This window comes from Ranitomeya variabilis, chromosome 2 (genome assembly GCF_051348905.1).
Source record: "Ranitomeya variabilis isolate aRanVar5 chromosome 2, aRanVar5.hap1, whole genome shotgun sequence".
Classification (NCBI taxonomy): domain Eukaryota; kingdom Metazoa; phylum Chordata; class Amphibia; order Anura; family Dendrobatidae; genus Ranitomeya; species Ranitomeya variabilis.
In genome coordinates, this window is record NC_135233.1 from 175,201,654 (window position 1) to 175,215,369 (window position 13,716).

At 44.1% G+C, this 13,716-nt stretch overlaps 1 protein-coding gene across 2 annotated transcripts in view; it reads right to left on the bottom strand.

The window, feature by feature from the left end:
* UNC93A (unc-93 homolog A) overlaps nucleotides 1–13,468 on the bottom strand; it is a 331,492-nt gene extending 318,024 nt beyond the window's left edge. Inside the window, exon 1 of one of the 2 annotated variants that reach the window (XM_077283221.1) lies at nucleotides 13,311–13,468. In XM_077283221.1, coding sequence (XP_077139336.1) covers nucleotides 13,311–13,397 — 87 coding nt within the window. In that variant the 5' untranslated portion in view covers nucleotides 13,398–13,468. The remainder of the gene's footprint in view (nucleotides 1–13,310) is intronic. The other variant, XM_077283222.1, reaches the window with a different exon arrangement.
* Between the last annotated feature and the right edge of the window lie 248 nt (nucleotides 13,469–13,716).

Here is a 13,716-nt window from a genome sequence, read left to right on the forward strand (position 1 = left end):
AAATCTGCTAATCCTTTGGTGGTGCTGTCTGAACGGACACCTGACCCTATGCAATGTGACAGAATTCTAACCAGAGCCGAACGGCAAAATCATAGACATCAAAATGGATTGTGTTTTTACTGTGGTGATTCAACGCATGTTATCTCAGCATGCTCTAATCGCTTAAAAAGAGTTGTTAATCCTGTCGCCATTAGTACTTTACAGCCTAAATTTATTTTGTCTGTGACCTTAATTTGTTCATTGTCTTCTTACTCAGTCATGGCTTTTGTGGATTCTGGTGCTGCTCTGAGTCTGATGGATTTGTCGTTTGCCAGGCGCTGTGGTTTTGTCCTGGAGCCGTTGGAATTTCCTATTCCTCTTAGAGGAATTGATGCTACGCCATTGGCGGAGAATAAACCTCAGTATTGGACGCAAGTGACCATGTGCATGACTCCTGTACATCAGGAGGTGATTCGCTTCCTTGTTCTGCATGATTTGCATGATGTGGTCATTTTGGGTCTGCCATGGCTACAGATCCATAATCCAGTTTTGGATTGGAAAGCTATGACTGTGTCAAGTTGGGGTTGTCGGGGGATTCATGGTGATACTCCGTTGGTGTCTATTGCTTCTTCCACTCCTTCAGAGACCCCTGAGTTTTTGTCAGATTACCAGGATGTATTTAGTAAGCCCAGGTCCAGTGCCCTTCCTCCTCATAGGGACTGTGATTGTGCTATAAATTTGATTCCTGGTAGTAAATTTCCTAAGGGTCGACTCTTTAATTTGTCTGTACCAGAGCATGCCACGATGCGGAGTTATATAAAGGAGTCTTTGGAGAAGGGATATATTTGTCCATCCTCTTCTCCTCTTGGTGCAGGATTCTTTTTTGTGGCCAAAAAGGACGGGTCTTTGAGACCTTGTATAGATTATCGTCTTCTGAATAAGATCACGGTCAAGTTTCAGTATCCTTTGCCATTGTTGTCTGATTTGTTTGCTCGGATTAAGGGTGCCAGTTGGTTCACCAAGATAGATCTCCGTGGTGCGTATAACCTTGTGCGCATTAAGCAGGGAGATGAATGGAAAACAGCATTTAATACACCCGAGGGTCATTTTGAGTACTTGGTGATGCCTTTTGGACTCTCTAATGCCCCTTCTGTGTTTCAGTCCTTCATGCATGACATCTTCCGGAAATATCTGGATAAATTTATGATTGTTTATCTGGATGATATTTTGTTTTTTTCTGATGATTGGGAGTCCCTTGTGAACCAGGTCAGGATGGTGTTTCAGGTTCTGCGTGATAATGCTTTGTTTGTGAAGGGCTCAAAATGTCTCTTTGGAGTACAGAAGGTGTCTTTTTTGGGTTTTATTTTTTCCCCTTCTACTGTGGAGATGGACCCAGTCAAGGTCCGTGCCATTCATGACTGGACTCAGCCCACGTCTGTTAAGAGCCTTCAGAAGTTCTTGGGCTTTGCTAACTTTTACCGTCGTTTTATCGCTAATTTTTCTAGCATAGTTAAACCTTTGACAGATATGACCAAGAAAGGTTCTGATGTTGCTAATTGGTCTCCTGCGGCCGTGGAGGCCTTTCGGGAGCTGAAGCGCCGGTTTACTTCAGCACCAGTCTTGTGCCAGCCGGATGTCTCTCTTCCCTTCCAGATTGAAGTTGATGCTTCTGAGATTGGTGCGGGGGCCGTTTTGTCGCAGAGAAGCTCTGATTGCTCTGTGATGAAGCCATGCGCTTTCTTTTCCAGAAAATTTTCGCCTGCTGAGCGGAACTATGATGTTCGCAATCGAGAGTTGTTGGCTATGAAGTGGGCATTTGAGGAGTGGCGTCATTGGCTCGAGGGAGCTAAGCATCGTGTGGTGGTCTTGACTGATCATAAAAATCTGATTTATCTCGAGTCTGCCAAGCGTCTGAATCCTAGACAGGCTCGTTGGTCGTTGTTTTTCTCCCGTTTTGACTTTGTGGTCTCATACCTGCCTGGTTCGAAGAATGTGAAGGCTGATGCGCTTTCTAGGAGTTTTGTGCCTGACTCTCCGGGAGTCTCGGAACCGGCTGGTATTCTCAGAGAGGGAGTGATTTTGTCTGCCATCTCCCCAGATTTGCGACGAGTGCTGCAGAAATTTCAGGCTGATAGACCTGATCGTTGCCCACCAGGGAGACTGTTTGTCCCTGATAGATGGACCAGCAGAGTTATTTCCGAGATTCATTCTTCGGTGTTGGCGGGGCATCCTGGGATTTTTGGTACCAGAGATTTGGTGGCTAGGTCCTTTTGGTGGCCTTCCTTGTCGCAGGATGTGCGTTCCTTTGTGCAGTCCTGTTGGATTTGTGCTCGGGCTAAGCCTTGCTGTTCTCGTGCCAGCGGGTTGCTTTTGCCCTTGCCTATCCCGAAAAGGCCTTGGATGCACATTTCCATGGATTTCATTTCGGATCTTCCAGTATCTCAGAGGATGTCTGTCATCTGGGTGGTGTGTGATCGTTTTTCTAAAATGGTCCATTTGGTGCCCTTACCTAAGTTGCCTTCCTCCTCCGATTTGGTTCCTTTGTTCTTTCAGAATGTGGTTCGCTTGCACGGCATCCCTGAGAATATTGTGTCTGACAGAGGATCCCAGTTTGTGTCCAGATTCTGGCGATCCTTTTGTGCTAAGATGGGTATTGACTTGTCGTTCTCATCGGCTTTTCATCCTCAAACTAATGGCCAAACCGAGCGAACTAATCAGACGTTAGAAGCTTATTTAAGATGTTTTGTTTCTGCTGATCAGGATGATTGGGTGATCTTTTTGCCACTGGCCGAGTTTGCCCTTAATAATAGGGCTAGTTCTGCCACTTTGGTTTCGCCCTTTTTCTGCAATCTTGGTTTTCATCCTCGTTTTTCCTCGGGTCAGGTTGAACCTTCTGACTGTCCTGGGGTTGATTCTGTGGTGGATAGGTTGCAGCGGATTTGGAACCATGTGGTGGACAATTTGAAATTGTCACAGGAGAAGGCTCAGCGTTTTGCCAACCGACGCTGCGGTGTGGGTCCCCGACTTCGTGTTGGGGATTTGGTTTGGTTGTCTTCTTGGCATGTTCCTTTGAAGGTCTCCTCTCCTAAGTTCAAGCCTCGCTTTATCGGTCCTTATAAGATTTTGGAAATCCTTAACCCGGTGTCTTTTCGTTTGGACCTTCCAGCGTCATTTGCTATTCATAATGTATTCCATAGGTCCTTGTTGCGGCGGTACGTGGTGCCTGTGGTCCCTGCTGTTGAGCCTCCTGCTCCGGTTTTGGTTGAGGGCGAGTTGGAGTACGTAGTGGAGAAGATCTTGGATTCTCGTATCTCTAGACGTAGACTTCAATATTTGGTTAAATGGAAGGGTTATGGTCAGGAGGATAATTCCTGGGTTGTCGCCTCTGATGTTCATGCGGATGATTTGGTTCATGCCTTTCACGCTGCTCATCCTGATCGTCCTGGGGGTCTTGGTGAGGGTTCGGTGACCCCTCCTCAAGGGGGGGTACTGTTGTGAACTGTGTTTCTGGGCTCCCTCTTGTGGTCACTAATGGCATTGTATGAGTCATGTCTTTCTGCATGCCTGGGCTTCAGCTGTTTCATTAAGCTGTGGGTTTTCCCTATTTAGTCCTCCTTGGGACTCAGTCTCTTGCCTGGTATCGATGTATTCAGTCCTATTTGGTTTCCTCCTGATTCCTTGCCATCTGTCTCATGCAAGAAAAGCTAAGTCTAGTTTGCATACTTTGGATCATTTGCATTATCAGTGTTTTTTGTTCAGCTTGCTCAAAATGTGATTTTCTAGCTCGCTGGAAGCTCTAGGGTGCTGATATTCTCCCCTCACACCGTCAGTCGGTGTGGGGGTTCTTGAATACTCAGCGTGGATGTTTTTGCAGGGTTTTCTGCTGACCGCATAGTTCACTTTCTATTTTCTGCCTATCTAGATTAGTGGGCCTCACTTTGCTAAATCTAGTTCATCTCTACGTTTGTGTTTTCCTCACCGTTATTATTTGTTGGGGGCTTTCTATATCTTTGGGGTTAATTTCTTTGGAGGCAAGTGAGGTCTTATTTTCCCTCTAGGGGTAGTCAGTTCTCCGGCTGGCTCGAGACGTCTAGAATCAACGTAGGCACGTTCACCGGCTACTTCTAGTTGTGTGTTAGGATCAGGTATGCGGTTAGCCTAGTTTCCACCTCCCTAGAGCAGTTCTATGTTTTTGCGGACTTAGTCTGAATACCAGAGATTCTCTACCACTAGAATCATAACAGGGGTGCATGTCTCCAGAAGTACAAGCTGGGCACAATGTACAGGTTCTATGATGTACAAGCACTACACTGGAAGATTTGCATTTACAGTCAGTAATATCCATTGCTGTTTGGTTCTGAAAAACACCCATAGAGTCAAAATCGACGCCACACCTACAGATAAATTCCCATAGGGGTGCAGTTTCCAAATTGGGGTCAATTGATGGGGGATTCTGCTCTTCTGGCACATAGGGGATCTGTAAATGGAGTTTGAAAACTATTCCCTCCCAAGTCTCCTTGTGTGGCCAAACAATACTGTAGAGCCACATATGGGATATTGCCAAATTCTGCAGAAATTGTGCAACAAATTATGTGGTCATTGCTACCTATTTCCCCTTGTCAAAAAGTAAAATCTGAGGCTAAAACAACATTACAGTATAGTGGTAAAAATGTACTGTATATACTCGAGTATAAGCCAACCCGATTATAGGCCGAGGTACCTAATTTTACCTCAAAAACCGGGAAAACTTATTGACTTGAATATACGCTGAGGCTGGAGATGCAGCAGCTACTGGGTCTGCAAGCCTCCCCTCTCCCTGCAAGTCTCCCTTCTCCCCATCGGTCCGCGAGTCTCCCATGGGGGTGTTTCTTACCAACTTCTACACAGCTGCGGTGGCGGCGAAGCAGCGCCATCCTGTCATGTATGGAGTCCTGGAGGTAGCGGCATGCCGGTAACCTATGGAGCTGCAGTAGAAGTCATGGAGGCAAGCAGTAGCCATATGGCAGGTGAAGGTTGCAAGCGGCCTGTATTTTCGATGCGCACACTTCACTTCCGATCCCGCTCAATATGGCTTATGAATATTCTTGACGTCTCCGGAAGTGAAGTGTGCGGCACTCCACCTGCGCCCGCAACCTCCACCTGCCGTACGACTACTGCTTGCCTCCATGACTGCTCTATACATTACCAGCCCCACCTCTGCATCTCCATACATGACAGGATGGCGCTGCTCCGCAGCTACTGCTTGCTCCACAGATTACCAGCACTCTGCTTTCATCAGAGACTCAATACATGCCAGAATCGCCATGCTCCGCTGCTGCTCCTGTGAAGGAGAAACACCCCCAGGGAAGAGGGACGTACCGGGAAGAGGGGAGACAGACAGGTGGGGGTGACTCGAGTATAAGCCGAGAGGGGCACTTTCAGCCAAAAAAAATGGGCTGAAAATCTCAGCTTATACTCGAGTATATACGGTAATATTTTTTCCTTCACAGCTCAATGGTATAACATTTTGTGAAACACATGTGGTATCATTATGACCATTGCACCCCTAGATGATTTCATTAAGAGGTATAGTTTAAAAAATGGGGTTACTTATGGGGGGTCCTGCTGTACTGACACCTCATAGTATTTGTCAATGAGACATGGAACTCGCAAATCACTCCAGGCAAATCTGCAGTACAATATGACACTATGTCCCTTCTGAGATTTGCACTGTGTCTAAAAATTATTTTAATGGGACATTGCCATACTCAGGAGACATTGCGTAAGGCTATGTGCACACGATGAGGATTTGCTACGGACATGCAGAAACGCTGCAGAACCGCACTGTGATGTACAGTACAAGGTTATTCAATGGAAAAAAAAAAGCTGTGCAGATGGTGAAGAAAAATCAGTGCGGAATTGCTGTGGATTTCAAAGAAGTGCATGTCACTTTTTTTGTGTGGATCTGCAGCGTTTCTGCACCCCTCAATGATAAAAATCAACAGTGGCAAAAACCGCTGAAAATCCGCACAAAATCCGCATCAATTCTGCATAAAAACCGCATAAAAACCGCGGCAAATCCGCGGATGCAGATTCTGCCAGGAGATGCGGATTTTGTGCAGAAAAATCTGCACCTCTTTTCCTACGTGTGCACATAGCCTAACACATTTTGTGGTTCAATTTCTCCTATTTGCCCTCTTAAAAATTAAAAACTTGTGGCTAAAACAAAATTTCAGTTGAAAAAATGTAACTTTTCATTTTCACAGCCCAATGTTATAGAATTCTGTGAAATACCTGTGGGTTTAACATGCTCACTAAACCCCCCCTATAGGAATTCTTCAAGAGGAGTAGTTTCCAAAATGGGGTCACTTGTGGGGGTTTCTGCTGTTTTGGAATATTGGCGGCTCTCCAAATACAACATGGGATCTGCAATCTATTCCAGACAATTTTACTCTTCAAAAATTACATACAGTTGTGCTAAAAAGTCTTCATACCCCAGCAGAAGTTTTGCTTTTGACCTTTTTTCAGAGAATATGAATGATAACACCAAAACTTTTTTCTCCACTCATGGTTAGTGGTTGGGTGAAGTCATTTATTGTCAAACTAATGTGTTTTCTCTTTTTAAATCATAATGACAACCCAAAACATCCAAATGACCCTGATCAAAAGTTTACATACCCTGTTGATTTTGGCCTGATAAAATGCACAGAAGTTGACACAAATGGGGTTGAATGGCTACTAAAGATAACATCCTCACCTGTGACCTGTTTGCTTGTAATCAGTGTGTGTGTGCATAAAAGCTGAGTGAGTGTCTGGGATGCAGACAGATTTTTGCATCTTTCATCCAGCCACTGATGTCTCTGGATTGTGAGTCAAGGGGAAAGCAAAAGAATTGTCAACAGACCTACTGGAAAAGGTAATTAAATTGTATAAAACAGAAAAGGGACATAAAAAGATATCCAAGGAATTGATAATGCCAGTCAGCAGCGTTCAAACTGTGATTAACAAATGGGAAATCAGGGGCTCTGTAAAAACGAAACCACGGTCATCCCCAACTGCCAGAAAAATTGTTTGGGATGCAAATAAAAACCCACAAATAACATCAGCTGAAAAGCTGGACTTTCTGAAAACTAGTAGTGTGTCTGTTTCAAGATGCACAATAAGGAGGCACTTGAAGAAAAATGGGCTGCATGGTCAAGTCGCAAGAAGAAAGCCATTACAGCGCAAATGCCACAAAGTATCTCACCTACAATACGCAAAACAGCACAGAGACGAGCCTGAAAACTTGTGGAACAAGGTAATTTGGAGTGATGAGACCAAAATTTAACTTTTTGGACACAACCATAAACATTACATTTGGAGAGAGGTCAACAAGGTCTATGATGAAAGGAACACCCTTCCTACTGTAAAGCATGGAGGTGGATCGCTGATGTTTTGGGGATGTGTGAGCTACAAAGGCACAGGAAACTTGGTCAAAATTGAAGGAAAGATGTATGCAGCACGTTATCAGCAAATACTGGTGGCAAATTTGCAATAATCAGCCCGGAAGCTGCACATGGGACGTACTTGGACATTCCAACATGACAACGATCGAAAACACAAGTACAAGTCGACCTGTCATTGGCTACAGCAGAACAAAGTGAAGGTTCTGGAGTGGCCATCTCAGTCTCCTGACCTCAATATCATTGAGCCACTCTGGGGAGATCTCAATCATGCAGTTCATGCTAGACAGCCCAGGAATTTGCAGGAACTGGAGTTTTTTGCCAAGAACAATGGACAACTTTACCATATGAGAAAATAAAGAACTTTGTCCACAACTACCACAAAAAACTTCAAGCCGTCATTGATGTTAGAGGGGCCAATACACGGTATTAAGAAATGGGGTATGGAAACTTTTGATCAGGGTCATTTGGATGTTTTAGGTTGTCATTATGATTTAAAAAGTGAAAACACAGTAGTTTGACAATAAATGGCTTCACTCAAAGACTAACCTTGAGTGGAGAAAAAGAAATAAAAAATTCTGCTGGGGTATGTCTATAGAGCTTATTACCTTCCAAACCTTATCATAAGCCCAAACAGTTTCCACTGTTTAGGCCCATCAAGGAGTCTGCAAACACGACATGGCATCCGCTATCTATTCCAATCAATTTTTCACTCCAAATGTCAAATGATGCTCCTTACCTTTTGAGCCTTACCGTACACCCAAAAAGTAGGTATCAGCGTACTAAGGGGAAATTGTACAACAAATTGTATGGTCAATTTTCACTTTTACTCTTGTGAAAATCAAAAATTTGTGACTAAAGCAACATTTTTGTTGAAAAAGTAAACCATTTTTTCCTTCCACGTTTGAATTGATGTGATTCACCTAAAAGGTTAATATTATCCTTGAATGTGGTTTTGATCACCTTGAGGGGTGTAGTTTTTAAAATGGTGTCATTTTTGGGTATTATCTGTCATATAGCCCTTCAAGGTCACTGCAAATGGGATGTGGCGTCAAAATTTCTGAATCACTGGGATATATTAAAGCATTACAGAATTATGACTTCATAAAGTGACACTGGTTGGATTGTAGAAAAGAGGCTCTGTCATAATGTACAAAGTGTCTAGGTCCTAAGAAGCTAAGGTGCTCAGGATTTCAAGAATATCCTAATGGAAACTAAACAGACCCCATTATAGATAAAGGGATATTTATGATTTCTTTTAAGAACGTCATGCAACAAATACATTTTGCAACAAAACTAATGAGGATTCTGGTGTCATATTCCTGTTCTGCTGGTGGTTCTGGTGCCATATTCCTGAATTGGGGGTGGTTCTGGTAATGTATTCTTGTACTAATGATGATGCGGATGACGTTCCTATACTAATGGTGGTTCTGGTGATGTATTGCTATGTCCTCCCTCAATTGGCATACTGATAAGAAAAATAAAAAAGCTTATACTCATTTAATCCAGGCTCCTGTCCAGTGTAGCCTCCGTCTCCTTTTCTGTCTCGTGACTGGGTGGCGCGAGTGAGGATTGTGGCCCCACTGTGCCACAAACCAGACTACCCTGCAGGGGCGTGACTAAGCAGCTACCTTGGTGTTCACTGGAACCTCTAGTGGTGAGGTCAGGCTTGTGCGGCAGGTAGCTACCAGGTACCACTCCAGTGCAGTGTCTGGATGTAGCAGATGATCCCACAGGGAGAATGGAACACTATGGACAGCTGCAGGCAAATACTGACAAGCACAACTGGTACTCTGGCGGGCACGGCTGGCACTCTGGCTGGCAGGCAGGAACGGCTGGCATTCTGGCAGGCAGGTGGGCATGGCTGGCACTCTGGCAGGCACAGCTGGCACTCTGGCAGGCAGGTAGGCATGGTTGACACTCTGGCAGGCAGGCGGGCACGTCTGGCACCCTGGAAGGCAGGCGGGGTACAGACAGGAGGAACAGGAACTATTGTGGGAAGGACAGAGACACTGGCAGGTACGTGTGGTACAAGGGAACAGGTAGGGACCAGTTCAGACTAGAGGCATACAGGAACAGGTAAGAACCAGTTCAGACTGGAGGGACAGGAACTGCTTCAGGAGGTACGGGAACACAGGCAGGTACGAGTGGGATAAGGGAATGGGTAGTAACCAGTACAGACTGGAGGGACCAAGAGCCACGGGGTGCGGGGAGAGAGCAAACCCGTAGTATGCGGAATGGGAGCAGACATGAGGATACACACAGCTGAGTAGGGAAGGCAACAGGCAAGGATGCAAACAGGTATAGGAAATGGACTTAGCACAGACTAGGATGGGCACGGGAACAAGTTCAGGATAAAGGATTCAGGCCTGGGTATACAGCAACAGGGCAGACAGGAAACAGGAACAGGACTGGGTATGCAGCCCCTAGGGTGACGGAAACAAGACACACAGGAAACAGGACAGGCCTGGGTATACAGCCCCCAGGGTGGCAGAAGCAAAAGCAGTAACAGGACAGGACCTGGCAACTCAGTAGCAGAAAGCAGACAGAGAGTTTGTTGCATAGGCATCTCCCTATGGGTGGAGATGCCTTAAGTACCAGATGCCCCTTGGCAATTGGCTGGGGACACCTGAGGAAGGTGCACACTGTCTCTATAAGAATCAAAGAGTGCCAGCGCCGCCCCCCTAAGCACACAGCCAGGAAGTATGCAAACCGCAGGCAGGAGACATGAGGTTCACAGCATGGAGCGAACAGAAGGCAGAACTCACAGCATGGCCTGGAGGGGTAAGTAAGCAGGTGTATCTACCTGATGGGAGATGGAAAGCCATGCAGTGATGCCAGCAGGAATGTTACAGTTCCCCCCCTTTACGCCCCCTTGTCTTCAAGCCCGCCAGGATGATCTGCAGAAGGAGTATAGAACCACACACAGTCCAGCCCATCATGACATCCTTAGGGAAGAATGAGGCAGGCGTGATATCAGGAATCCCGGCAGGGATGTTAAAAAACTGATTTTCAGCACCACTTATACTAAGGAGTTTTGTGAGATAAAATGTATTATTAACAGATATCTTCCGGTGTTATTTCAGAATTACAAACTTAAAACTATAATTCATAATGGTTGCAGTTTTTAAGCTAAAAGAGTCCCTAAATTGGGCTATATTTTGTTTTGTTTTATATGTGTATATTTTCTCATGTGTGTTTTCATTGGTTTTACTGTTCATACACATGTGCAGGCTAATCAATCGGCCATACTCGGATTGCATATAGTTGTGTCATCTCCAGTGAACATTTAGGCAGTGATTAAGTACGTTAACTTATCTATTTATAGTCTTCCTCTATGCCTCATGGAGTATTGCTGTGTGAACTGTTGTTTATTTTATCTTCATCGGAATAAAAATTGTTTTTATGGATGAAGCGAGTACTGGTCTCTTCCTGGACTTTCTGTTTTGAACTTTTTGACTGCACTATCCAGGTGAGCTGAATCACTACCTTTTTCTCATATCCAGTAATCAGTGTTGGACAAAATGCGTATAATGCTATGGTCTTGGGTAGAGATCAGCAAAACCAAACAGTAAATCTTGCTGTCCGTAATATAAACCTGTCACCCACATGACAGCGCGAGAAACACCGGCGGCTCTGATTGATGGTAAGATTATTACCACTGGTCAGAGCGATGCAATTCCCATGCTCTCAAATAACCGCATGAGCCAGCAGCTTTAACTGGTGGTAAAAAGTTTACCGCCGGTCACAGGCATCGACTGATGAAAAACTACTACATCAGGCTACATCTGCTGTCGCTGATAATCAAGAGCAGGTGCCGCTGATAGATGTATTCAACAGTCGGCGTCTGTGGGCTGTAAATATATAAATAAATTTTAAAAAATGACAAGGGGTCTCTTCTACTTTTAACCATCGCAGGCAAAACTGACAGCTGCGGGTTGCAACCCTCAGCTGTCAGCTTTATCATGGTAGGATATCTATCTATCTATCTATCTATCTATCTATCTATCTATCTATCTATGTATTACATATGTAATTTCTTTATATCATCTGTCTATGTCTTTATCTAAAAAAACCTTTTCGTTTTTTTCTTGGTTGTCAGGAGGGTTCTGGCTGTGAACTACATGTGCTTGTTGGAATTTCCTGGTTTCTTTGAAATGTGTGCTTAAAAATCGGATGCCATATGGATGGTCCGTGTGCCATCTGTTGCTTTCTCGTACCCATAGACTTACATTGGCAAGTCTAGTCCAATTTTTGCATCTATGCAGCATGCTGCGATGTTTTTGTTCACGTTCAATACAGGTGAGAAAAAAAATAGCAGATCTGCACTGCCTTATTGAATAACATTTGTCTGAGTGCAATACAATTTTTTATCAGATTGCACTCGTCTGATTTATAGGCAAGTATGAACGTACCCTTAAACCTTAGATTCCTCAAATAATCCCTTTGTACTCTAAAGACTGGTTTACAAAGCCTTGCATTCTTTCAGGCAGCTTCATATGGAATGACTTTAAGGGTATGTGCACACGTTGCGGATTTCCTGCGGATCCACAGCATTTTTTACCATGCAGAAACACTGCAGATCCGCAAGTGATTTACAGTACAATGTAAATCAATGAGAAAAAAACGCTGCGCTGATGGTGCGGAAAATTCCGTGCAGAAACGCTGCGGATTAAAATAAGTAGCATGTAGCATAACTATGTGATCAAATCTCTGGTTGTGGAGACAAGTCCCAGCTTCTCCTCCTCAAATGGGCCCCGTTGCCTAGCGTCTAACCCCTAGAGCCAGGCTCCTGAGGACACATCCAGTTGGAATACAGGGTTTACATCATCTTAAGTCAAGCAAGGTTTGAAACATGGCTGCCATTCCATCCAGCGGTTCACTGGTCGCAACCCATGATTATTATCGCAGACGCCTGGGATCCACCTCTAGTAGCAGCTCATGTGGGAGTGTGGACTACTCTGGAGAGGTCATCCCTCACCACCCAGGTCTTCCGAAGTCCGATCCTGGTCACTGGTGGGCCAGCTTCTTCTTCGGTAAACCAGCTCATCCAGTCATGACCACTGTTTCGGAATCACCCGAGAACTCAGGAAGCTTCCGCATGACCAATGGCCTTTTCCCCTGCGGCCTGGCTCGGGAGCCGGTGAGGAAGAACCATGATGGCGAGTCCAAGACTGACTAGTAGCATGTCACTTCTTTTTTGCGGATTTGCAGCATTTTTGTACTCATTCCATTGTAGAAATCCACAGGGGTAAAAACGCAAGAAATCCACACAAAATCTGCACTAAATCCACAGCAAATCCGCACAAAAAACGCATCAAATCCGCACCTGCGTTTTCTGCCAAGAGATGCAGAATCTGCACAAAAAATTCCTGAGGCTAATCCGCAACGTGTGCACATAGCCTAAATGAACAGATATGCCTCGCCAAGAGTGTCCAATCTTTTGACTGGTACTGTACATGAAAGAAAGAAAAATAAACACACACACATATTAGGTGGCTAGGTGACCGTTATAACCTGGACAATTCATTTAACCGGTTATTTGGTGTGAAACCTGAATAGTTAAAAAAAAATTAAATGAAAATCACTTTTTTGATATTTGTTGCACAAAAAAATTAGATAAATTATAGATTATATACATAGTGCACCAAAGCAGTGCAAAAAAATAATACTTTTTGTTGCATATAAAACAAAGCCTCATGCAGCCACACAAATGTGTGGCCGATGAAAATTATAGAAGCTGAAAAAAAAAATTAAATTAGCCAGCTATTAAGACTGTTTCAGGCCTGTTCATTAAGAGGTTAAGTAACCCTAAACAAGTAAAAACAAATATTGTTTTATGCCAATATACAATTTATAAATGAGTACCATTTGAAGCATTAAATGATAAGTTTAACATAGTTTGCTTACCTGCAAACTCTGAAGTCCTCCAAAAGCAGTGAATAATAGCAAAAATCCAAAAGATACAACAAGAATATTCACTAAGTGTTTAGCCATTTTCTTGCAGTGTTTCCTCAAGAGATCAAAGGCACACTGGTGTTTTAATGTTTGGAAGGTGGAGTGTTGTGTTGCTGTGTTGTGAAAGACTCTGGACTTGAAACATGCCAAGATAATTTATATTCAAAATGGTTATTGATTGACTTGTCCGACAGCAATAAAGAGCAAAAGGGCATAGGATTGCATATGTTATCAGTTTATACAGTCATGGCCGAAAGTGTTGCTACCCTTGAAATTGTCCCACAAAATGAAGTATTTCTCCCAGAAAGCTATTGCAATTACATGTTTTGCAATACACATATTATTTCCTGTGTGTGTA